Genomic DNA, 25406 nt, shown 5'->3' with positions numbered 1-25406 from the left:
AGCTGTGGGGAGCACAGCATGGAGGAGGAGAAAGGAGTCTGGGAGACCTGTGAAGAGGCTGCTACATTAGTCTAGTTGAGTTGTAACAAGGGCATGAACTAGTGGACAAGGAGTGGCACCATGGAGGCAGAAGGAAGGGACTTAGCAGCAGATGAAAGGTGGAGGGGGACAGAGAGGGAAGCATGTAGGCCGGCCAGCCCCCCTTGGGGATTAAGAGCCTGAAAGGCCGGGCTCAGACCACAGTACCGTCCACAGCAGAGGATCACTGTGGAGAGGGACTGGGTTGAAGTGAGGAGAGGGAGGTGTTGGTTTTAGACATAGAGTTAGGTTGAACTGGAGGTGCCAGAGGGGGATATTTGGGTGACCAGAGTCAGTAGCTGAAGGACCAGAACTCAAGAGAGAGATGACGGAAAATATCATAGATTTGGAAATCGTTTATGTTTTGGCTAATAACTGAGCAGAAGAAAGTGTAGACAGAAAAGGAAGGTGTTCTTCAAGAACAAGAGGTTTTAGGGATATTGTGTGTGTGTGTGTGTGTGTACAGTTATATATGTATACAGGCAGATTTGTGATCTATACCTTCAGGTGTGTATGGAGAGGTATGTGTGTGTGCATAACACTTATGGGAGTCATCATGGTGATACATGCATGTGTATATACATATGACAAATAGTACACAAATATATACTTGTATATATGGGCTCTAGATTTGCGATCCACATACAAACACTACTCATATACATGCTTTTATAGAGGATGGTATAGATTTGTGATATACACACATGTAGATATGCATATATAGATACATGTGTGAGAATATATTATATACACGTGTGCTTTTAGACACGTGCATACCCAAGTATATACTTTATGTATGAGATTACAGATTTGTGCTCTGTATAAATATCTACCTACATTATGAGGATATACACACATAATTGTATACATAAATATCCATATAGTCATACATATTATAGATACACATATGTGGACTATTAATGGTAAAATTTAGGGTTGAGACTGAATATATCATATTAGTGATCACCAGGGATTTAAATTCTAAATCCCAATGAAATACTCAAGTCAGAATAGAATTTTATGGTGGTTTATTTACAGTAGAAGGAAGAAAATTAAGAATGAAGGAGAAAGAGGGAAAGGATAAAAGATCTGCTCCGCCCTGGCCTGAGTCAGGGGGAGTTCAGAGGCCTCAGCCAAGGGGCCTTCCCAGAAGATTAAATCTACCTTGGCTTCCAGCTAGGAGAAGGCCTCCTTGGCCTCCTAGGCCCTCCAAGATGAGGGGCCTCCTTGGAGGCTGGAACCTTCAGAAGGGTCAAGGGAAAGGGGAGTCGGTCTTATCACTCACCACATGGCAGTTCAGGGAAGCAGTCTCACCTAGACCCATGCTTCAGAGCTCCTCCCAGTGAACTCCATAGCCAAAGTCCGCCAAAGCCACAAAGGATGCCAAAAGACGCAAAAGCAAAAGCCCCTCTCAACAGGAAATGACGCAAAATATAAAGGCAGTTCTTTACATCGCTTCCTGTGTCTCACATGTACCAATGGTGGCTTAAACTTGGCTTAGGACAGCCCAAGGGGTCAGTCAGTTGTTTCTGATTTGCCACTTGCTAGCACATGCCTGTCATAGGCCATCCTCCCCTACAGTTAATCCTTAAGTGGGGGTGTATACATTCCTGGTTGCTAGAATTCTAAAGACTAAGCAGGGTGGAGTAAATCTAAAATTCACAGTACATATACACAAACATAAATCTATACTTATACATATAAGCATGTGTGTTTGTTATATATAAATGTGTGTATTATGGAGTTATATACACAATACACAAATGTGGAAACATTTATTACACAAACACATATATACACACTTATAGCTATGAGAATCTATATTTGTGATGTATATAAACATTTACATGTATTACAGGGTATATGTTTGTGATAGATAATGTGTGCAGATATCTATATACACATGGACACATGCATGTACATGTATGTTTGGGGTGTGTGTTTATTAAGCAAGCTCATGTGCACATGGTAGTAGGAACAGAGGGCTTTGTCTAGGGTATCTTTAGGAATGAATGAATGAAAAACCATTTGTTAATCATCATAAATAGCTAGCTAGCATTTAGGTAGCATGCTGTATTGCCCCAGTACAAGGCTAGGTGCTCTTCAATGGTCATCTCATTTGGTCATCACAAGAACCCTGGGAAGTAGCTATTATTATTGCCGCCATTTTACAGTTGAGGAAACTGAGGCAGGGACTGCGTGCCTTGCTGGTGTCCACAGCCAGCTGTATTTGGCACTCACCATACAATGCGTGAGACGCCGTGCCGATTGCTGAGACTACCAAGGGAGCTCGCAGCCTAGAAGAGGGAGAGAGAACACAGGAGAAGGATGGGGCTGGGGAGGGGCGTTCAAGTGAAAGAAGGCCCAGGGAGGTCAGTGAAGCCGTGGACAAGTTGCTTGCCATAGCCCGTCCCCTCGCTGTGGTGGTGGTTCCAGGTGGTTCCTAAGAAGGATGGCAGGAGAAGCCCAGGCTGGGAAGGGAAGGCTGCCCTGGTTCTGTACGGGGGTCCCCATGGGGGTATGAAATCTCCCACCCATCTGGCCGTTTGCTCCCTGCCACAAAGTCTTTGAGAAGAGTCTGTCTACACCCACCGGCAAGACGAGAGGACTCCAGGCAGCCCTCCGCGGGTGTCTGCCCCGCCGGGTTTGGTATGTGTTGGTTATAGGCTGCCCTCCCGTTTCGGCTGTCGGAAAGTCGAGGGGGCTGGAAGGTTCCCCCTTCCTGGGGCTGGCTTTTGGGAGGCAGGGCCGATGCTCTGGTCTCCCTCCGGTGACCGCCGGATCCCCCATTTGTTAGCCCGTCCGTCGGGTTTGGATGACAACCTGGTCCAGAATAGAAGAGGAAGCGCCTGCAGATGAGGTCCCACGAGGGTCATGGGGTGCTTCTAGCCCCCCCAGAGCCCGCTTGTCGCCCATCTCCAAGGGGGCCTCGTGGAGCGCGGCCCTGTGCTCTCGGGAAGTGCCTCTGCGCAGCAGGAAGCACATCCACGCTAGGGCTGGCAGGCGAGAGGCGGCACTAGGAGAGGATGTGGCCGCCCATTCCTTGTGACAAGGACGAGGATTGACAGATGGACAGCCCAGGGGGAGCCCCAGAGGAGGAGGAGAGAAGAAGAGTCAGGGCTGCAGGGGGAGCATCTGCGGAGGACTCGGGGTCTGGGAAGCACAGACAGGAGTTGGACAAGCAGGTAGAGGGTCCTGGGGGTCGTTGGAGGAAGGAGTGCAGAGGGGGCTCGTGTCTTGGTCCAGGCCTGCGATTTCACAGAGCGGTGGGGCTTCCAGCGTGGAAATGTCCTCCACCAATGCAGTCGGAATCCTGGTAGAATTTAGTCTTAGCGGAACCTGCGGCCACAGCCTTCCTTTCTCTCTCCCTCTCTTTCTCTCACACAGTGTTGTAGAGTGGATCAAGCGTGAGTCCTGGGGCTGAGAAAAATCTAAGCTCAAGTCCAGCTTTCGATACTACTAGTTATGTGGCCCTGGACAAGTCATTCAGTGGCCCAGGCAGCTTCCTTAAGACTAACATGGGAGGGGCCAGACCTACAGACCTAGGAGATCCTGGGTTCAAATTTGACCTCAGGCCCTTCCTTGCTAGGTGACCCCTAGGCAAGTCATTTAACCCCCATTGCCTAGACGTTACCGCTCTTCTGTCTTGGAACCAATACACAGTATCTCTTCTATAATGGAAGGGAAGCAGGGGGGGGGGGCAGCTGGGTAGCTCAGTGGATGGAGAGCCAGGCCTAGAGAGGGGAGGTCCTAGGTTCAAATCTGGCCTCAGACACTTCCCAGCTGTGTGACCCTGGGCAAGTCACTTGACCCCCATTGCCTAGCCCTTACCACTCTTCTGCCTTGGAGCCAATACATAGTATTGACTCCAAGACAGAAGGTGAGGGCTTAAAAAATAAATAAATAAAATGGAAAGAAAGGAAAGGGGTTTCAAAAAAAGACTACAATGCAGAGGGCCTTCCATTGCAAGCGAGGGTTTCCTCCTCTGGGATTCTTTGGACCACCGAAATCACAGGGCCATTCTCTCCCCTAAACACACACACACGTGCATATGTATGGAGACTGCTGTGTGTACATGCATGTAGAAGCCACAGGTGGGCATGTAGGTGGGAGTATTGCTATGTGTAAAGTCATGAGCCTCTGGGCCCACCGATGTGGGTATCTGTGACCATGGGGGTGGGGACTGGGGCCCCGCAGTGCCCAGGAAGTGGCGGGGAATGGGCACACAAGTGTGTCTAGGATGGCGGGGCCGAGATATGGATACCGTTAGTATAGACGGGGCTGGTATGTAGACAGGTGAGTGGCGCATATGTGGGGCCTTTGTGTGTGTCTTTATAAAGGTGTGTGTATACATGCATACTAATATGTGTGTGTATGCCAGTGGAGGGTCGATACGTATGCATGGCAGGGCTATGTTTGTACATGTGTAATTCAGGAATATGGAGAGGAGCGGGCTACTGACCCTGGGCTCTTTCACCCCATGCACGCACGGCACACATGCTTATTCTCTCTCCTTCTGTAGCTCTCTCCATAGAGATATTAAAATATATAAATAATATATGTAACATATAATATATTTCTCTGTCCTCTCCCTTTTCCCCACTCCACTTCTCTCCTCTCTCTCCTTCCTCTTCTCTCTTTCTCCCTCTCTGACCCCCTCTCCTCTTTCTCCAGCTTTTACCTTGTCTCTCTCCCCTCTCTTTCCCCTCCCTCCCTATTCCTCTTTCCCCCTTCTCTCTTCTTTCTCTCTGTCTGTCTCTCTGTCTCTCTCTCTGTCTCTGTGTCTCCCTCTCCTCTTTCTCCAGCTTTTACCTTGTCTCTCTCCCCTCTCTTTCCCCTCCCTCCCTATTCCTCTTTCCCCTCTTCTCTCTTCTTTCTCTCTGTCTCTCTGTCTCTCTGTCTCTCTCTTTCTCCCTCTCTGTCTCCCTCTCCTCTTTCTCCAGCTTTTACCTTGTCTCTCTCTCCCCTCTTTCCCCTCCCTCCCTATTCCTCTTTCCCCTCTTCTCTCTTCTTTCTCTCTGTCTCTCTGTCTCTCTGTCTCTCTGTCTCTCTGTCTCTCTCTTTCTCCCTCTCTGTCTCCCTCTCCTCTTTCTCCAGCTTTTACCTTGTCTCTCTCTCCCCTCTTTCCCCTCCCTCCCTATTCCTCTTTCCCCTCTTCTCTCTTCTTTCTCTCTGTCTCTCTGTCTCTCTGTCTCTCTGTCTCTCTGTCTCCCTCTCCTCTTTCTCCAGATTTTACCTTGTCTCTCTCTCCCCTCTTTCCCCTCCCTCCCTATTCCTCTTTCCCCTCTTCTCTCTTCTTTCTCTCTGTCTCTCTGTCTCTCTGTCTCTCTGTCTCTCTGTCTCTCTCTTTCTCCCTCTCTGTCTCCCTCTCCTCTTTCTCCAGCTTTTACCTTGTCTCTCTCTCCCCTCTTTCCCCTCCCTCCCTATTCCTCTTTCCCCTCTTCTCTCTTCTTTCTCTCTGTCTCTCTGTCTCTCTGTCTCTCTGTCTCTCTCTTTCTCCCTCTCTGTCTCCCTCTCCTCTTTCTCCAGCTTTTACCTTGTCTCTCTCTCCCCTCTTTCCCCTCCCTCCCTATTCCTCTTTCCCCTCTTCTCTCTTCTTTCTCTCTGTCTCTCTGTCTCTCTGTCTCTCTCTTTCTCCCTCTCTGTCTCCCTCTCCTCTTTCTCCAGCTTTTTCTCCCTCTCTGTCTCCCTCTTCGCACTCTGTCTCTCATGCTCTGTACCTTGTCTCTCTTTCCATCTCCCCTCTCGATCTCTCTCTTTCTCTCACTTTCTCTCTGTCTCTCTGTCTCTGTCTCTCTTCTCCCTCTCTGTCTCCCTCTCCTCTTTCTCCAGCTTTTACCTTGTCTCTCTCTCCCTCTTTTCCCCTCCCTCCCTATTCCTCTTTCCCCTCTTCTCTCTTCTTTCTGTCTGTCTCTCTGTCTCTCTGTCTCCCTCTCTGTCTCCCTCTCCTTTCTCCAGCTTTTACCTTGTCTCTCATTCCCCTCCCTCCCTATTCCTCTTTCCCCTCTTCTCTCTCTTCTGTCTGTCTCTGCCTGTCTGTCTGTCTCTCTCTCTCTCTCTCATCCAGTTGCCCTTCTCCCTCTCACTAGATTCCTCCACCTTCGTTCAGACCTAGGACGGTCCCTGCTAAAAACCACCGACATGCTTCCACACCCACACACTCACATGTGTCGGGACCCTGACACTTCACCAGAGTGCTGCCCTCCTACGAGGGCTAGCGCTCACTGCAGCCCCTCGAGGGCAGGAACCAGCTGGTTCCTGTCTTTGTACCCCCAGCCCCTTGCCAGGTACCTGGTACCTAGCAAGTGCCTGGAGGAATGCTTGGATTGACCCACTTTAGGATGTTGTATTCCAAGTCTTAGGGCAAGGAGCTAGGGTCGCCCCTGAGGACTCCCCCAGCCCCCAGCCCCGAGCCCTTTCCCTCCACGCTCTCCAGAGACAGCCCACTGGGAATCTCCGCCCCAGCCACCCTGGACAGCACTGGGTGAGAGGCCTGGGCTCAGCCCCTGATTCGGAGCAGGGCCTATCCGGTGCCCCTTCCCTCTCCGACTCCCTCCCTAAGATAGAGGGTCCAAAAGCCCTTTTCCCTCTAACTCCTGGCCGAGCCCTCGGAGCCCTCGAGCGGTGGCTCCCCGCGGGTGCCTCCGGGCCCACTCCTACTAGAAGGTGTTCTGTCAGGGCGGACTTTACACAGCGTGTCGAGGAAAATCAGCGTGACCCCTTTACAGAAGGATGATTCATTTTACAGCCTTCCCCAGAGAAGTCCAGTGGACAGGGGAGCTGGGCTCCTATCCCACCCCTAACACTGCCTGTAGGATGCTGGCCAAGTCCCTTCAAGTCTCTAGGCCTCAGGCTCCTCCTCATCACATGAAAGAGAGGCCTAGCAGGCCCCTGAGATCCCTGCCAGGTCTGTATCTGTGGTCCTGCGGTCTCTGGGCTCACTTGATACCAAACATGGTGCCTCCCTCCCTCCACTCCTCACCCACAACAGCAGTGTCTGCCTCAGTTGCCTCGGTGTGGCCCAGAGTGGACACCGGGCTCCCAAAGCCTGTGCCAGCATGAGCCAGAGCTTGGGAGGTTCCTCTGGGTGCCATAAAAAGGGCTTTTCCTCGAGGGTCAGGACCCAAGTTCAAGTTCTGGCTCTTCCGTTTGGTGTGTGACCTTGGCTGAAGCTCTCCGAGCCTCTCTGGGCTTCCTGTTGTTCCTCTGTAAAATGAAAGGCTTGGACCCGATGTCCTCCCGTATCCCTGTCTGTGACACTGATCTCTGTCTGACCCTATAAATCCAGCTGTGTAAACAGAATATATTCTGCCATTCAAGGACCAGCCTGCCCAGCTCAGCAGGGAGAGGCTCGTCCCCACCACAGTTCATGAAATCATCTGCTAAGGAGACGGGCCCGGGGGTGGAAAACAGAGGAATCTGGGCCACTTGTTCCCTGAGTGGCCTTGGGCAGACAAGTCACTTCCCCTCCTGGGACTCAGTTTCCCTATCTGTAAGATGAGAGGGGTGTGCTGGATGACCTGGGGGGGGGGGTCCTTCCAGCTCTGGATCTGGAACTCCAGGATCCGACACCCCCATTTATAAAAACTCTTGAACGTGGTAATACACCTCAAAGGGAGAGAGTGCAAGAAGGACCATCTCTACCGATCAAGGCACAAAGAAAGAATACAGTGACTTGTCCACAGTCACACTGCTAGAGAGTGTCCTGAGCTGGAATCCCAGGCCTAGTGCCTGTGCCAACTGCAATTATAAATGCTTCCCTTTATAGGCCCTTGCCCCTGAAGACACTTACTTGGTCCTCGATCTGGCCTTAATAATGGCTCTTTCCTCTACCTCCTGGCCCTTACAGGTATGGAAGCCACAGCTGACCCCCTCTGAGTCGGGGGAGAAGGGTGGCTCTCACTGGTCAGATGGAGCTGGGCAGACCAACACCATCATTCATACACAATTCTCTCTCCCTCCCTCTCCCTCGCCCTTTATCTCCCTCCCTCCCTCCCTCTCTCTCTCTCTCTCTCTCTCTCTCTCTCTCTCTCTCTCTCTCTCTCTCTCTCTCTCTCTCTCTCTCTCTCTCTCTCTCTCTTCCTTCCCTCCCTCCCTTCTCTCTCTCTCTCTCTCTCTCTCTCTCTCTCTCTCTCTCTCTCTCTGTCTGTCTGTCTGTCTCTCTCTCTCTCTCTCTGTCTGTCTGTCTCTCTGTCTGTCTCTCTCCTCTCTCTCTCTCTCTCTCTCTTTCTCTCTCTCTCTCTCTCTCTTTCTCTCTCTCTCTCTCTCTCTCTCTTTCTCTCTCTGTCTGTCTGTCTGTCTCTCTGTCTGTCTCTCTGTCTGTCTGTCTCTCTCTCTTCTCTCTCTCTCTCTCTCTCTCTCTCTCTCTCTTTCTCTCTCTCTCTCTCTCTCTCTCTCTCTCTCTCTCACACACACACACACACACACACTCCCCCCCCCAGAGTGGCTTCTCCCCATAGAGGGATCCATCTTCCCCCTAATAATGGCTCTTCAGGAAAATAGAGATCGATGGCCAGAAGAGAAAGAAGGAGCATCCTAAAACAGGAATTGATCTTCCCCCAAGTGGATCAATGTTTCCAACAAATTAGATTAAGCTTCCAAAAACAGGAATTGGGCCTCAGAGGAGAGGAGAGAAACGAGTCTTTTAAAGCAGATCTCAATTCCTGGCAAGGGTCCCTGCCCCTGATTATAGTTTGGGAGATCCTGGATCCACCACAGGTCCCTTAAAGCTTGAAGACCTTCTTTTTCCTACCTGGTCTCGAGTTGGGGATCCGCAGGCATCCACAGGCCTTCTTGCATCCCTGGGAAAGAACGGTCTGAGCACCTTGTCATATTATAAGAGACAGAGCAGTCTTGGTCCTTCTCCTCCTCCTCCAGTACCAGTGGGCCAATCTCTGTTTCTTCCTCTGGACTAGACCATCTCTAAGGGTTCTTTCCAGTTCTAGATCATATGATGTTCCAACCTCAGGTGGTGGGGTGAAGGGGAGCGGCTGGTCCAACTTGGGGCCACTTAAGTAATTGGGTGGTAGGTGATAAATAACAGTAAGCCTGCCCACTAATGAATGTTGGCCTTTCCAAAGTATCTCCCCATCCATTCAATTTATCTTCTCATTGGATGGGGGAAATGATAGAACTCCCATTTTACAGGTGAGAAACTGAGATTCAGAGAGATCCAAGGTCACACAACAAGCCAGGGACAGAAGAACTAGGCCTAAAAATCCAAGGCTTTCTTGTCTCCCAGCCTAGGGAACTCCTTATCCCCCAGAAGGGACCCCAGGTTGATGAGGCAGAGGGGCTTCGGTTGCACCCCATGCCCCTTCTCTCCCCTCCTTGTTTGTGGCCTCCCTTGTTGCCTGCCTCATTGCCCTCTTTGGGCAGGGGGCAGGAATGGGCCAGGAGCAGGAGTGAGGGGGGCAGGGAAGGGGGTGCACTGTAAAACTGGCGACCAGTGCTTGCTTTGCCCCTCTCTGTGCCGCTGATCACGCTCCCACGTCTCGCTTCACCATGACACATTCTTGGGCTCGAAATTCTCAGAAGTCACCCTCATCCCCCATCCCACTCCTAGCAGGCTCCATAGGTTGGGGGGGAGCCATTGCCCCAAGTGGGGATGGGGTGTCCTCTGTCCTCCTGGAGCCAGAGACTGCAGGCACACGCGTGCACACACACACACACACACACACTCACACACACACACACACTCACACTGCGAGTCCCTGGCAGAAGGGAGCTAGCCAGAGGCAGGGAACACAGCAAACGGCACGGTCTACATAGGAGCTGATCCTCCACCATGGCTAAGCCCAAGGGTCCATTCCCAAAACTAGTTGGAGGAAGGCTGAATTTTAGCCTCAAGCACAAGCAATGGAGAAACTCTTGTAAGCACTTCTTCTTGGGGGCAGCTAGGTGGCTCAGTAGTTTTAGAGGCGGCAGGTCCTGGGTTCAAATCTGGTTTCAAACACTTCCTAGCTAGGTGACCCTGGGCAAGTCACTTAACCCCCATTACCTAGCCCTTACCACTCTTCTGCCCTGGAATGGATACTTAGTATTGATTCTAAGACAGAAGGGAAGAGGTTTTTTGTGTTTTTTTTTTAAGTACTTATTCTCAGGCCCCTACAGGCCTGGGATTTTGTAAGCACTCCAGTTACATCCCCCAATAGCTGTTCCCTGTCTGGCCCCACCTGCATCCCAGGCCACCCACGACAGCCATCTCCCTGAGGGAGGTGCAGAGCTGAGAAACAATCCCATCCACCTGGTGGATAGACACTGAGAGGCGCCCAGCCGCCCGACACCCTGTACCAGGCAGGGAACACCCCCGGGGGGACAGAGCCAGCTCTCCCAGAGGCCTCCATTTCCCCATCTGCATGTCCATCTCCATCTGTGCCCCCCCAAATCCCCCTCCCCTATGTGACAGCTATGTCTGTGGGGTCAGCGCCTTCCCTTGGGGCTCACTTGGGCTAGAACCTCAGGAACTGAGCCCAGCGGTCTCTTCCCTCCCCACCTTCCTCCCTGGCCTCTCCCAACCTCCCTCCCCTCGGGGATGGAGAGGGCAGAGGAGACCCCCCTCTCCCTTGGACCCCCCAGGACGTTAATTTCGAGCCCTGCCTGCCTTCTCTCTTCTAACCACCGTCCTTCCATTGCAGAACTCACATTGTAGAGCCTCCCCTCACCATTGTCCCCACTTCATGCATCCCTTGGGCTGTGCCGGGGGTCCCCCCGGCCCCCCCAGGCCATAACCACCTTCTTTCCCTGCCCCCACCGGGTGGGTCTGCTCTCCCCCTAGGTATGCTCAGCCACCCTCCCATCCCCATCACCGAGATGGCTGAGCACACAGAGCACCTCAAAGCCAATGACAACCTGAAGTTATCCCAGGAGTACGAGGTAAGCGGCTCCAGACCCTCCCATGCCCCCAGACACCCCCCACTCAAGCCTTTGCCTCCTCACTGAGGTCGCCTCCTAGCATGGTGGGGAAAGCACAGGATTGGGAGGCATGACAGGAGGGAAGCCTCCCTCTTCTGTGGCTTGGACTCAGCAACTGCTGAGATCCCGCTTCTAATCTTGATTCCTGCCTGCCTTCGATCCTCTCTGCGAATAATGAAGACCCTGGCACTGCCAGGCCCTAGCCAGAGGGGAGAGGGCAGGTGGGGCTCGGGGAACCTCTGCAGGAGGAGTCGCGGCGCCAAGGCCTCGTGTTGTACCCTCTCAGGGACCGGCCGTATGCCCTTGGCTAATCCCTGAGGAGTCACTTTCCTCTGTAAATGAGGGGATGGGGCTGGCCGGTCTATCTGAGCTATTCTCTCACGAGGCACAGGTAGGTAGGACAAGGACCACCCTTTGACCTCTTTTTTCTGAGCACCCCCAACTCTAGCAGCTCTGCCAGAGGAGGTCAAACCAGCAATAATTGCAGCACTAACCAGCCTTTATGTTCAACTCCTCTGCTCTGCCCAATCTGCCTTCCTCCCGTCCCCCTTCTTCCTCTCATTTTCCTTTCTTCCCCTCTTCTCCCCTGCCTCTGTTTCCCTTCTCTCCTCCATCCCTCCCCCTCTCTCCCACTATTCTGGATCTCCCCTTCTCCCCTGCCTCTGTCTCTTTCTCGTCCTGCAGTCTATTGACCCTGGACAACAATTCACATGGGAGCACTCTAATCTGGAGGTGAATAAGCCCAAGAATCGTTATGCCAACGTCATCGCCTATGACCACTCTCGGGTCATCCTTCTCCCCATGGAAGGTAAGAGGGCCTTTCGTCTGAACTCCCAAGCGCTTCCTGAGGGCCACACTGGGCAGGGATGGGCAGCTCTCCTTCTCAGGGAGGAAGACTAAGGCCCACAGAGAAGGAACGAGATATGTCCCTCGGTCATTGGCAGAGCCAGAACTGGAACTCAGACCCTGACACTCCCCTCTCCCCTCCTCCAACCATGAAAATAAGGCCTCAGTCATAGGCCAACTTCAGGGAGAAAGCTGAGGGATGAAGTTTAACCATCTCTCTACAAACTAGAATTCATCTTAAAAAAAAAAGAAGTAGACAGGAGAAAGAAACTGGCCCCAAAGTGGCTAAGATAGTCTTGTCTCTAGGCTTTTTTTGCCCCATTCTAACGTCTCCCATTGGAATAGGCTACCTAGAGAGGTAGTGAGCCCCCCATCTCTGGAGGTCTTCAAGCAGAAGATAGATGACCACTTGTCAAGGATTTGTCAGGGGAAATCTCTGATTGAGTCCCCATCTGTCCTGAAAAGAATAGAACAGGAGCTCGCATTCAGTCTACAAAGCCCCCAAAGTCACCAAGCAACAGTGGTCCTTGGCGGACCCCTCTGCAGGCTCCATTGCCCCAAGCACACACAGGAGAGCTGGTGTGTAGGGAGAGGCCAAATGCCCTTCGAGCCCCCAGTTACCCCAAGCCTCACACTTCAAGGGGCACCCCCAGCCCCACTGCCCGGGGAGGACCCCTCCAGCTCCTCGGAATCCCCTCAATCTCTCCGACACAGGCATCGTGGGCAGCGATTACATCAACGCCAACTACATAGACGGTTATCGAAAGCAAAACGCATACATCGCCACCCAGGGGCCCCTGCCGGAGACCTTTGGCGACTTCTGGCGCATGGTGTGGGAGCAGCGCTCGGCCACTGTGGTCATGATGACCAAGCTGGAGGAGAAGTCCCGGGTGAGGAAGGGCCAGGCCGGGGGGTGGTGGTGCTCGGGGGGAGCAGGCGGGAGGAGGAACCTGAGCCACTGACCTTGGCTAGGACTTGACTAAAGTGGCAGAGATCATGAGGGTCAGGGTCAGAATCTGAACCCAGCTCTCCTAACTCGATGCAGTTCTTTCAGCAACCAGAAAGAAACAAGATGATCCCTGCTGCAAGGAGCTTCTGTCCTTCTGGAATAGAATAGTATAGTGTGTACCCCTCGTGGCCCTGAGTATGCCTTCTGAGCATGCCCCTTGCCCTCCTCTTCCTCACTGGCAGATATTTAGTAAACACCCATTGTACACGGATACTACCGAGGATTCAAAAGGGCAGGAAACTCAAGGGCTTAGAGCTGAATTCACAACAAATAAAAAGAGGAATGACAACAAGAAGTATCCTCTGCTGACCCCAAAAGAAGCAAAAAGACATGGTGCCATCATATGGGAAGATCGCAGACGACAAAGACCTGGGTTCAGATCTTACCCCTTAATGTTTTCTAGCCAACGTGGCCTTTTCAGTAAAATGGGAAATACTGTTTCCACTAAAATGAGCTTTATAAACCATTTGAAAATCCAAAAGCACCATAAAATTGGCAGTCGTTGTTATGAGAAGCTGCTGCCCTCTGCCAAGCAGTGACCTCATGCCAAAGGGAGCCACCTTTTCCAGCTTAGGCCCAGAGAAGGAGCATCCTTGGGAGGCTAGAAGGGTCGCCATAGCAACGCCCTAGGTCCCAGCCCAGGGACCAGACTGCTTGAGGCTTCCCTGAGCCTGGCTCAGTAAATAGAGAGCCAGGCCTAGAGACGGGAGGTCCTGGGTTCAAACCTGGTCTCAGGCACTTCCTAGCTGGGTGACCCTGGGCAAGTCACTTGACCCCACTGCCTAGCCCTTACAGCTCTTCTGCCCTGGAACCAATACCCAGGACTGAGTCTAAGACAGAAGGTGAGGGTTTTAAATAAATACAGCTAGAATGAACTCCCAGCAGCCTCTGGGGCCAAGGCCCGTGGTGGGAATGGAGCTTTTCAGCAACATTAACTCGGACCCCCTTATTCCCACCCCCCAGATCAAGTGTGACCAGTACTGGCCCAGCCGGGGCACAGAGACCTACGGTGTGATCCAGGTCACCCTGCTAGACACCATTGAGCTGGCCACGTTCTGCGTCCGGACCTTCTCCCTGCACAAGGTGCTCTTTCCCGCCCCCGCCCTTCCTGCCCCTCAGAGAGAGCCTGCCTTGGGAGGGAGGCATTCAGGAGGAGCCCGAGGGGTGGGCCGTGGGGGATCACTGGACATCCTCAGACTCTGCCCTCAACCCGGGGCAGGGGGGCCTGGGCCGCCTCTGGAGGGTCGGGTCGGTAGCCTTTCCCAGGGGTGAGAGTGGACAGGACCAATGGGGAAGGCGTGAGAGCGGTCCGGGCTAGTCAGGGCGGGAGGAGGGCAGGGAAGAACTCTGAGAGCCGCCGATGGAGACACGGAAGGATAGAGGGAGGGAAGAGGCATCTAGGCGTGGGGGGCCACCCAAGGGGGCAGAGCCTCCCGCTAGGATGCGTTAAGACAGACTGCAGAGGTTAAAAGTTAAAGTTGTTCAGTTAAAGACTAAAATACAAGGATGGAGGAGGCTGAGGGATGCGGGGGACCCAGGCCTCGGGGTCATCGGCCCCCTCCTGCCGTGTCTCCCAGAACGGCTCCAGTGAGAAGCGTGAAGTACGCCAGTTCCAGTTCACGGCGTGGCCAGACCATGGCGTCCCCGAGTACCCGACCCCCTTCCTGGCCTTCTTGAGAAGAGTGAAGACCTGCAACCCGCCCGACGCAGGCCCCATTGTGGTACACTGCAGGTACGCCGACCCCTGCCCCGGCTGGCCACCGCCCTGGACGAGTCACCCATTACGCAGGACGGGGTCAGGGGCAGCTCCTGTCCCGCCCAGGCCCCTTCTGGGCTTCTCGTCCTCTCTGAAAGATGGGGGTGCTTCAGAGGGTGGGCAGGGGGTCGGGGGTCTGCTCGCCAGCCTCGCACCCCGGGCCCCAGGGAGGAGGAGATCCTGAGCCCGGCCCTCTCCCTCCCACAGTGCCGGCGTGGGCCGGACGGGCTGCTTCATCGTCATAGACGCCATGCTGGAGCGCATCAAGCCCGAGAAGACCGTGGACATCTACGGCCACGTGACCCTCATGCGCTCCCAGCGCAACTACATGGTCCAGACCGAGGACCAGTACAGCTTCATCCACGATGCCCTTCTGGAAGCCGTTGCCTGTGGCAACACCGAGGTCCCCGCCCGCAACCTCTACTCCTACATCCAGAAGCTGGCCCAGGTGGAGACCGGCGAGCACGTCACGGGCATGGAGCTGGAGTTCAAGGTGGGAAGCCGGGCTGGCTCCCCCCGCCAGGGCTGGGGCCAGGGTGCACGGGGCTCCGTCCCTAGCTCCGCCGCTCCTTCCCTGGGCCCCGCTGTGCCCAGCTATCAGAGGAGAAGATGGAGCCGGAGGGCCACCAAGGGCCCTTGTGCCTCTCTGACAGGAAGCTGCTTCTCCCGGAGACCACAGAGGGCAGCAGGCCCAGCCGGGGCCCTCCCGGCCCAGCTGCTTTGACCCATGGTCTTCCTCCCATCAGAGCTTGGGCTTAGAAAGTAAAAAAAAGAAACTGCCCGAGCAGCCCTTGAGGGGAAGAGATGGCCTTCGGAGAGCCGGGGCCCACGGGGAAGGGGCAGGGCCAGGGCAGCAGATGGCGCCGAGGGTCTGGAAGGACCCCGGGGACCGAGGGGGGGCGCTCTGCCCTCAGAGAGGAAACTGGGGGCTCCCTGTGAGCAAGGGAACCCCCAGCCCTGACCCCGACCCTAACCCACCCGCTCTCTCCTCCGCCCCCCCAGAGGCTGGCCAACTCCAAAGCCCACACGTCCCGCTTCATCAGTGCCAACCTGCCCTGTAACAAGTTCAAGAACCGTCTGGTGAACATCATGCCCTACGAGAGCACCCGTGTGTGCCTGCAGCCCATCCGCGGCGTCGAGGGCTCTGACTACATCAACGCCAGCTTCATTGACGGCTACCGGTGCGTGGGGGGCCGGGGTCAGGCCTGGGGGGCCAGTCGCTGTACCTGCTCCGGGTCCTCACCTCCCAGGTCTCGGCTGCCACACAGCGTGCCCGCGGGCGCCTTCTCGTGGCTCCCTACCCGCCTTCGAGCATCACTTTTCTGCTCCAAACCTCCATTTCCCTGTCTGTACTGAGGAGGGAGCTGACCCCAGCAGGGCACTGAGGCCTCTCTCGGCCACCCTCTCTTGCTCACAGGCAGCAGAAGGCCTACATCGCCACCCAGGGGCCCCTGGCAGAGACCACCGAGGACTTCTGGAGGATGCTGTGGGAGAACAACTCCACCATCGTGGTGATGCTCACCAAACTGCGCGAGATGGGCCGGGTGAGTGGGGGAGGGATGGAGCAGGGAGAGGGCGGCCTGAGGGGCCCCTCCCCGGTTAGTCACCAGCCCTGGTGAGCCTTGGAGAGGTGGGGAGACTCCGGCCCATCTTCCCCCGGGACTCCTACGGGCCTGCCCAGAGGGAGGTAGCGAGGGGCACCTAAGTGGGCATAGGTGGCGCCAGGAGGCAGCGGGCCTGACAGGCGGCCCCATTCTCCTTGCACCAGGAGAAATGTCACCAGTACTGGCCAGCAGAACGGTCGGCACGCTACCAGTACTTTGTGGTGGACCCCATGGCCGAGTATAACATGCCCCAGTACATCCTGCGGGAGTTCAAGGTCACCGACGCCCGGGTGAGTCCCCTGTGGGCCGGGGCGGCTGCGGAGGTGGGGGGCGGCCGCAGCGTGGAACACTGCCCTCCCTCCCCTCGGGCCTCCTGAGGGCCCCTGAAGATCGAGGCTGGGCCAGAGAAGTAGGGAAGCAGCCGGGGTCGGTGCTGTTGGGAGAGGGGTGGGAGGCGGGACAGACGGCAGCGGGTGGCTCCCAGCTCTGCTGCCTCTGGGCTGGGGAGCCCCATTCTCCCTCATCTCCCCAGAGTGGCCAGGGTGGGACTTCCCCTTTCTGGGCCCCCAGTGTCTTCACCAGGGCAGGAATGGATTGGGAAATGGCCTTGGCCCCTTTTAGCCCCAAGAATATATTACTACACGTTATTATGGGATGGTGAAGAGGCGGGGAATAAGCATTTATATAGTACCTACTATGTGCCAGTCATCCTACAAATACCCCATGTGAGCCTCACCATGACGCTAGGAGGTACACTTGGGAAACTGAGGCAGAGGCTAAGTGGCTTGGCCAGAGTCACACCAGGCCCAGCTAGGAAGGGTCTGAGGCCAGATTAGAACCCAGATCTTCCTGGTTCTAGGCCTTTGGCTCTATCTGTTGTGCTGCCAGTAAGCGCGTTAGCAGCTCCAGAGAAGCTAGAGTTGGCCAGTCAGCTCCTCAGAGAAGGGTCAGGCCCACAGCAGGACCCTGGAAGAGAGGGGGGCCTGCCTGGCAGGACAGGTAGTGTGACTGCTCAGGGAAATCCAGTGTGCTTGCAGTGGAAGGCAGGTCCACCAAGGGGAGCAGGAAGGGGATAAGACTAAAGGGGTAGACCGAGGCAGGCCGTCCTCTGGAAGACTGACCCCTAGGCAAGGGAAAGGGCTGAGGGAGCAGCGTCAGGGAAGCCAGACCTTCCCACATGAATGAGAAGAGGCGCACTCTCCCTCTTTGACCTGTGCCCAGGACCCAGGGCAGGCTGTCCCTCCCCACAGTTCCGGGCCAGGCCCAGAGTGGGCCGACGGCCCCTGTTTCTCCCAGGAGTTGCCCTTCTGCTCCTAGTGGAGGAAGGTAAAGATGGTGATGATAGAGAAGGTGGATGGCCAAGGGCATCTGTGAAGGATGGTCTGGAATGCATGAAAAGCATTGGTTAAGCTACCCTACACACTGCAGGAAGCCAGGCCACCCACCCTCCAGGAGCTCACATCCCAGTGAAAACAAGGCAGAGGGGGCTGGAAGTAGAGAATGGGGCAGGGGGTAGGATCTGAGGCTGCTTCTGGACAATGGGTGCCCCAAGCCACCCACCAAGAGCCCAGGCTCCCGGGGGCTTGGCAGCGAGAGATGCTCGGCAGCACTAGAATTAACAGAGATAGGATGTTTGGGATTGGATGGAGAATGCTGGGACACAAGGGTTCCTTCTCCCTTACTCCTTGTGGGCTGCCCCCTCTGGCCTCCTGGCAGGGCCCCCCAGGTTTTCTGGGCTCTCCTCCTTCAGTCCATCATGCATACCTTGCCAGAAGAGTCCTCCCCAATGGAGTGGGTGTCCCTCTGCCCAGCATTCAAGGCCTTCCACAGCTCTCCAGCCGCACCTTGTATCCCTCTCCCCATCCCCTCTGCCAGGGCTGCTCAGAACACTGCCTTCTCCCCACCCTACACACAGGGAGTCCCTGCTCCCCGCCAGCCCGACTTGGATAGCTCCACTTCCCTGATGTTAACTCTACATCTCCCCTCGTTCTCCAGCCCTTGTCAGAGTAGGCACTTCATACACTTATTTTTTGAGCAAGCAGACGACAGCCCATGGGAAGCACTAATGTGAGCCTCTCCTCCTCTCCCCAGGATGGTCAGTCCCGGACTGTCCGCCAGTTCCAGTTCACAGACTGGCCAGAGCAAGGTGTGCCAAAGTCCGGCGAAGGCTTCATTGACTTCATCGGCCAAGTGCACAAAACCAAGGAGCAGTTTGGCCAGGACGGGCCCATCTCTGTCCACTGCAGGTAGGGAGCCACGTCCACACTGGCCACTTAACCATGGCTGTGACACCCTCCCCCCTCCACATCCCCTCACACCCACCGTGGCCTCCTCTCCCACCTCCCCATTGGTGCCTCTATCCATGAGCATCTTCCAGATGTGCCCTCCTCTTCCTTCTAGTACTACAGTAGGGGTACCCAACCTTTTCCTGCCCCCATATCCCTCTTTCAGTAAACCTTCCCAGAACACCTAATGAATATGAAAGGAAATAAATTCTGAAATTTCTCAGACATGTTATGCATATGAGGAATAAAACAGATTAAATTTTTCATAAAGAAAACTTTATTCGGTACATGATGACATGTTTTAATATAGTGCTGTTAAAGATTTATCAGAACACAGTCCAATAAATTAGTCAATTTTCTTTTCTCAGGATAGTTTTTGAAAACGATAACCCACATTTCATGCCCGACCTCCAGTGAGCTTCCTGCTTTGAATTTGATTAAGAGCAGGACTGAGAGTCCTGAGCTAAGTTGTTTTAAATGCCAGTGAAGCCTTGTGAGCACGTTTAGGAGAGACGGGGTGTGCTTCTCCAAGAGGACACCCAAGATTCTGTAAGTTAGCTGATTGAAAATCAGTTGGAGCTCACAGTGACCGCAGAGATCAATTGTCTTGTCTTTCCCTGGGTCGTTGCCACTGATATTTTTCTAGTCTGACATGAAGAGGGTCTCATATCCAACCCTTGTTCATTTGCTTTGAGTCGGTAAGAATTATTCCAATCACAGTCTAGGATTTTTCTGAAGCCCTCTCATGCCCCCTTCATTTCCATCCACCCGGCCCCCGTCTCCTCACTCTCTCTCCAGGCCACACATCTCACTAACACAAGTACTTCTGTAGTATTTCAAGAAGCCAATATAGTTATTTCCCAAGATATTCCTCATGTAACCTCCTGAACAAGCTTCTTGTACCTTCAGGGGGAAAGTGTACCCCGTGTTGGGATGCCCAGCTCTACATCCTCCCTTCCCATCTTTGCCTGAAGAGGGAGGGTTTGGGTTCTTTCCATAATACTAACTAGTGCTGTTTAATGACGTCAATAGTTAACATGCACCAAATCAGTATAATAAGCATATGATTTATAAGGATTTAAAAGGGTTCAAATCTAAGAGCATTGGACCAGATGGGCTCTAGGGGTCCTTCCAGCTCTAAATCTAAGATCCTATCATTCTCTGTCAGTCCTTTGCCCCAAACCCTTCAGTGGCTTCCTGCGGCCCACCCAGGAAAGGCCAGGAACCCTTTCCCATTCAGGCCCTTACATAGTCTGGCTCCATGCACCCAGCTTTATGTCATGACTCCCCCATGTAATCAACTGGCCTTTCTGTTCCCTAAACACAACCTGGAGTTTTCTCTTTCTCTCCTCTCTCCCTCTTCCTGCCACCTTCCTCTAAGGCTCACTTCACATGCCACCTGCCCTGATGCCTTCCACATCGAATGCTGGGTATCATAATTTTTTGGATGTGTCATATCCATCCCTCACTAGACTGAGCTCCATAGTGCCCATCAGAGCTCTGTACTGTGAGATTTAAAATGGTTGAGTTCTTAAACTGTAGTGATTAAAATAGTGGAAGATATAAATTGTGATAGATATAAGAGAGGGTGAGTAAATTTGACCGCAGAAATATGTTTCACTACAGTGTCTTGGGTTTTTAAATCAAATATAAGGTGGTCGCCAGGGAAATATTCCCAATTATTCAAATACCCAAGTCAATTGGGTTTTATAGAGATTTTAATTAACAATACAATGAGTAATCAAAGAGAGAGAGAGTAAGAAAGGAATAAGTATGAAGGGCCTCAAGCCAATATGGCCTAGACCTGAGTCTTAAAAGAGAAATCAGTCAGTTTTTAACACTCACCACAAGGTCTGACTAAACAAGGATACTAGGGACACCAGGCCAGCGTCCTTCCTCAAAGAGTCTTCCAGCCAGAGATTGTTTCAAAGGGCCTCTCTCAAGAGCCTCCAGAGCTCCTACCCCAGAAGGACAGAGCCCCTCAGAGGAGCTCCTCAAGGAGCTCTCCTTCAGAATGAGTTCCTCAGAATGAGTCTTCTCAAAATCAGCTCCCTCATAATGAGATCCAGCTCTTCTCTGAGCTCTTATTTTTAAGGGCAAAATCTCCTATGTCACCTCCCCTAAGTCCTTACATCTGCCAATCACAGTAGACGTTTTCCAAAGGACAACCCCTTCTGAATTCACAGCTGAGTAGATTTAATCTCTTTAGTAAGTCAGAAAAAAATGTTGCTGTGTCGACAAATTTCATTAAGGAAAAACCTCTGAATAAGTTATCACCCTTTTAGGTTTAACTAGTTTACAAGTTGCCCCACCTATATGGGTACCTAGCATCCCATTGTATCAATTTTAAAAACAGGCATGACTCAAAGAACTTCCTGTCCTTTCCATAAGCATGGGTCAAAGCACTTTCATTGTTCAGCAAGGAGTATTTTGTCCTAAAGCAGTCTTAAGTAGGGTGGAGTAGGGATATTCCCAAGGCTAGGAGTTTTCACATTCAAGTAGAATTCTCACTATCTGCTAGGGAATTTTTTTTAAGTAGAAGATTCCCCAATGGGGAAATTTCCAACATTCATAAGTCTGAGAAATTTTAAGGTTTACAGTACACAGCAGGTGCTTAACAATAATGAAAGTTTGCTAGGTCCCTTTCTCCCTTCTCTCTCCTCCTGCCTGGCCCCCCCTTCTACTCTCCCTGGTCCATAACCGAATCATCCCCGCTCTCTGTTCCTGGGGTAATGTCCCCAATGGAATGGGGTTTGAATGATCCCCCAAGTAGCCTCAAAACTCAGGGAAGGGGGGCAAGGCTAGTTAGGGAGTCATGGTTATAAGTCATAAGAGCTAGATTAAAATCCAGCATTTCTGACCTCGTCATTCCCTCCCTCTCTGAGCTTCAGTAGAGAGGATTTTGGATGGTGTCAGGGCTTCGCACTCTGGAGTCTATAGAGAGACTTTCACAGAAACGTTGAACTTGAATGGGGAAAAAACTACATCTTTGTTTTCACTCATTTCTAACTGAAATTTAGCATTTTTTGCTACAATTAGGAATGTAGGCAACAACCCACAGTCAAATTTGCCATGCCTGTGACTTTGTCACCAATAGAAATCATAGATATTTGTGTATCCTGCCGCAGAGGTTGCAGAGAGCTGGGAATTTTACACTCCTCACCACTTTGAAATTGCCATAGGTATTAGACCCTCCCCAAAGCCCACGTGATGAGTCCTTGGGAGGCTGCTGGCCAGCTGTTGTGCTTCAGCCAATGAGCAGAGCAGCCCAGCTGGCCAAGGACTCCTGGATGAGAAGCACTGCCTAACTGTGAACCTCTTATCCTTCCTTGTAGTGCTGGCGTGGGCAGGACTGGGGTCTTCATCACGCTCAGCATCGTCCTGGAGAGGATGCGCTACGAGGGGGTGGTGGACATCTTCCAGACGGTGAAGATGCTACGGACACAACGGCCGGCCATGGTGCAGACGGAGGTGAGGCCTGTTGTCCAGAGGGTGGGAGGCGGGGGATGGCTGCCTTCTGCCCTGCTCAGACCTCAGCCGGCCTAGACTGAGCTCCATGAGGAGTTATTTGAACTTTGTGTTTCCTCAACTGCCCAATAGAGCTCTGTACACAGCAGGTGCTTAATAACAGTGAAAGGTATAATTATGAAAGGGAGGGAGGGAGGGAACGAGAATTTATTAAGCACCTGTGATTTGCCAGGCACTGTGCTAAATGCTTTACAAACAACATCTCATTTGATCCTCATGACAACCCTGGGAGGGAGATGCTGTTCTTATCCCCATTTTATATTGGAGAAACCAAAACAAATAGAAATTTAAGTGAGTGACTTGACCAACGTCACAAACCAGTGTCTCAGGCTGGATTTGAATTCAGGGCTTCCTGCCTCTAGGCCCAGTGCTCTATCCACTAGACTAAATTGTCCAGTTCTGGGCCCTATATTTCAGGAGAGATGCCAAAGCTGAGCAGCAGCTGGGGTGGAAAGGGGACTTGATACCGTGTCAGAATAATCTTAATTCCCTTTTTCCTAGAAGGTGACAAATTTTATCATTCCCATTTTACAGATGAAGAAAAATGAAGTTTAGACAGGGGCAGTGACTTGCCCAGGGTCACAGAGTTTAAAGGATCAGAGCATGGGTTTATCTCCCTTATAATGATCAGGCATCCCTTCTATGACATTTCCCTTTGAGGAATTCTAGGGCACAGCTAGGTGGCTCCATGGATGGAGAACTAGGCCCAGAAACCAGAGGTTCTGGGTTCAAATATAACTGCTGGGTGACCCTGGGTGAGTCACTTAAACCCAAAGCCCTTAGCACTCTTCTGCCTAGGAACAATATACAGCATTAACCTGGAAGATAAAGGTTTTAAAAAAAGAATTGTTACTAAGACAAGAAGGTTTTTTTTTTTTTTAATAACTCAAGGGGAAAACCCAGTCCCTGTTTTTTGTTTTGTTTTTTAAACCCTTCCCTTCCATCTTAGAATTAGTACTGTGTATTGGTTCCAAGGCAGAAGAGTGCCAAGAGTCAGGCAGTGGGGTTAAGTGACTTGCCCAGGGTCACTAGGAAGCATCTGAGGCAGTACCTTGCTTTTTCTCATTGCCCACCTGGCCTGTGGATGGTTTTCTATGCTTGGATGCTGCTCTCTAGGTTTCCTGGTTCTGCCCCAGGCCAATGCTGTAGGGGTCTTGCACCTGTGGCCTTCACAACTGAGACACCCACTGGGCCCCCCCTCTAACCCCTAGTCTTCTCCAACTGCCCACCTTCTCCCCTTCAGTAGATCCTTTACAGACCCTCAGTTCCCTCCGCGGTAAAATGGGGATTGCGCCCGATTGCATTGCCCAGGAGAGCGGGGTGGGGGAGGGGCTGGGGGACGGCCCACGTGACCGGCCTGTCTCTGCCACAGGACGAGTACCAGTTCTGCTATCAGGCTGCTCTTGAGTACCTCGGAAGTTTTGACCACTATGCAACATAAAAAGCCATCCCTCCCCACGCCACCACGGCCCGGACGGCACGGACGCTCCCCCTTCCCACGCGAGGAAGGGGCCTCCAACCGATTACCACAAACCGAACCCAACAAGTACCTTTTAATTTGGACACCACGGCGAGAGCGCGGGGGAGGGGGCGGGCGAGGGGGGCGGCCCCCCTCCCCCGGCAGGCTCAGCCAGGGGGCCTCGCTTCGGGAAGGCCGCAGCATGAACTCAAGGCGCCGAGGCCGGCCTGAGCTGCGGGGGCTCCTTACCTCAAGCCGGCTCTGGGGCCCAGGCCACCCTGCCCCTCCCCCACGCCCCGGGGAGGGGCACAGTCGCTTGGGTCCCATTCTTCAAAGTTTGGTTTCTTTGTTAATCTGGTCGGCCATTTCTAGGGGAAGCCAGCCCCCACCGCCACTCACGCACGCAGAGCCCCGCCGCAGCCCTGAGCCAACAACCACACCGACTTACAGCGCAGCGCAGGGGAAGAGACTCGTTATGACACGGCCCCGCCCTCCCGGGGTGCTGGGGTCCTATCACCCTTTTGAATACTTGGAACATTCCTCATTTCCTTTTTGATTCCAAAAAAAAAAAAGTTCTTTCTGGAAAGATTGAGAAAAAGACACGGGGGGAGGGGCAGCGCGGCTTCCCTGCCCGCGGGACCTGAGGGGGTGGGGCGGGGCACAGGAGCTGCGGAGGCCAGCCCATGGGCTCTGGCCTCGGAGTCTCTGGCAGACTGCCCCTCCTCCCTCCCACCACAGCCTCCTAACCCTAGCATTTGGACTAGAAGAAACTAGGATCCATCACTTTGCAGGTGGGGCGGAAGCCTGCGGCCGGCAGAGGCTGCCTCCACCACCCCGCTGCCGCCGCCACGCTGGCCCCGCCCCCTCGGGATAAGCAGGAGGTCTCCGAAGGGGTCCCAACCCCCCTCCCAGCCGTCAGATCCATCGGGAAAGGGCAGAGCCTCGGCCCTGCGCTGTGAGCGGCTTTCTTTAACGTATCGATGTAACTGTAACCAGTGACATTACCGTTTTTTTTTAAATAGTGTATTTTTTCCTTTTTTTAAAAAAACAACTGACAGAATATGAGTCAATGAATTTAAAAGAAAATTTGCTTATTCATATTACGTTCAAAGACAGTCTATTTTTTCACGGTAGAAACGTTCTGTGTACTGGCTGTGATTATCTACGAGATTACGTGCGAATCGCTACTTCTGCATATGCTTTTCTACCATTGGAAAGGTCCAACTCGCTCATGTAAGAATGAACTGTCCTTGTTTTGTTTTTAAATTAAATCTCAGACATATCAGGCACGGTTCCAAGCGCGGGGAGGCCGGGAGAAGGCCAGACAGCAGGCCCCCTCCTCTTTTTAGCTCCCCCGCCAGGACCAGACGCCCACCAGCGGCAGGAGGGATGGTACCTTCTGCCCTGGCAGCCCCCCTTTCCCCAGCCTGGCAGGTGCCCCTGGCCGAAGCCAGACATCCAGGAGCAACCACTTAGGTGCCCGTAGGCCCTTGGGGCTCAGACGGTATTGCCAAAAGTGCAGAGGTGAAGGAAGAGGCCTCTCCTACCTGGGGCTGCCCCCCTCTTCGGGGAAGATGGACCTTGGGGTACAGGTGGGGGGTGGGACTCACACTCAGACCGCCACCCAGCCTACCTCCTGTGCTGACCAGGGAGGGCCTGGGCCTGCACCATCCCCAATCCTAAAGGCCGTGGGACCAGGCCCCCCACTCTGACTGCTGTCCCCCCCAGCCAGGACTTTATGGGGGAGACCAGGGGAAGGAGGAAAGCAGATGCCAACCGAGACCAGTTTTTTCTCTTTGTATGAGAGCAGATGCTATGGGTTTCCCACTGTTACTTCAAGCTGAAACTGTAAGTGGTTTCCTGCCACTCTGTATGTAGATATATCGACTTTGTATTAAAGGAAGATTGTCTGAAAGCTGGTCTACAG

At 53.2% G+C, this 25406-nt stretch overlaps 1 protein-coding gene across 18 annotated transcripts in view; it reads left to right on the top strand.

Moving 5' to 3' along the window:
- Positions 1-25394, top strand: part of PTPRS (protein tyrosine phosphatase receptor type S) — a 223695-nt gene extending 198301 nt beyond the window's left edge. For 17 of the 18 annotated variants that reach the window (XM_056822484.1, XM_056822481.1, XM_056822477.1 and 14 more), the window contains 12 exons: positions 10856-10953; positions 11677-11800; positions 12553-12728; positions 13811-13930; positions 14425-14579; positions 14811-15096; positions 15606-15784; positions 16021-16147; positions 16372-16497; positions 18299-18453; positions 21828-21963; positions 23393-25394. In XM_056822484.1, coding sequence (XP_056678462.1) covers positions 10856-10953; positions 11677-11800; positions 12553-12728; positions 13811-13930; positions 14425-14579; positions 14811-15096; positions 15606-15784; positions 16021-16147; positions 16372-16497; positions 18299-18453; positions 21828-21963; positions 23393-23461 — 1751 coding nt within the window. In that variant the 3' untranslated portion in view covers positions 23462-25394. The remainder of the gene's footprint in view (positions 1-10855; positions 10954-11676; positions 11801-12552; positions 12729-13810; positions 13931-14424; positions 14580-14810; positions 15097-15605; positions 15785-16020; positions 16148-16371; positions 16498-18298; positions 18454-21827; positions 21964-23392) is intronic. The other variant, XM_056822470.1, reaches the window with a different exon arrangement.
- Positions 25395-25406: the final 12 nt, after the last annotated feature.

Source organism: Monodelphis domestica, chromosome 3 (genome assembly GCF_027887165.1).
Source record: "Monodelphis domestica isolate mMonDom1 chromosome 3, mMonDom1.pri, whole genome shotgun sequence".
NCBI classification, from domain to species: Eukaryota; Metazoa; Chordata; class Mammalia; order Didelphimorphia; family Didelphidae; genus Monodelphis; species Monodelphis domestica.
This window is presented reverse-complemented; position numbering and strand designations above follow the sequence as displayed.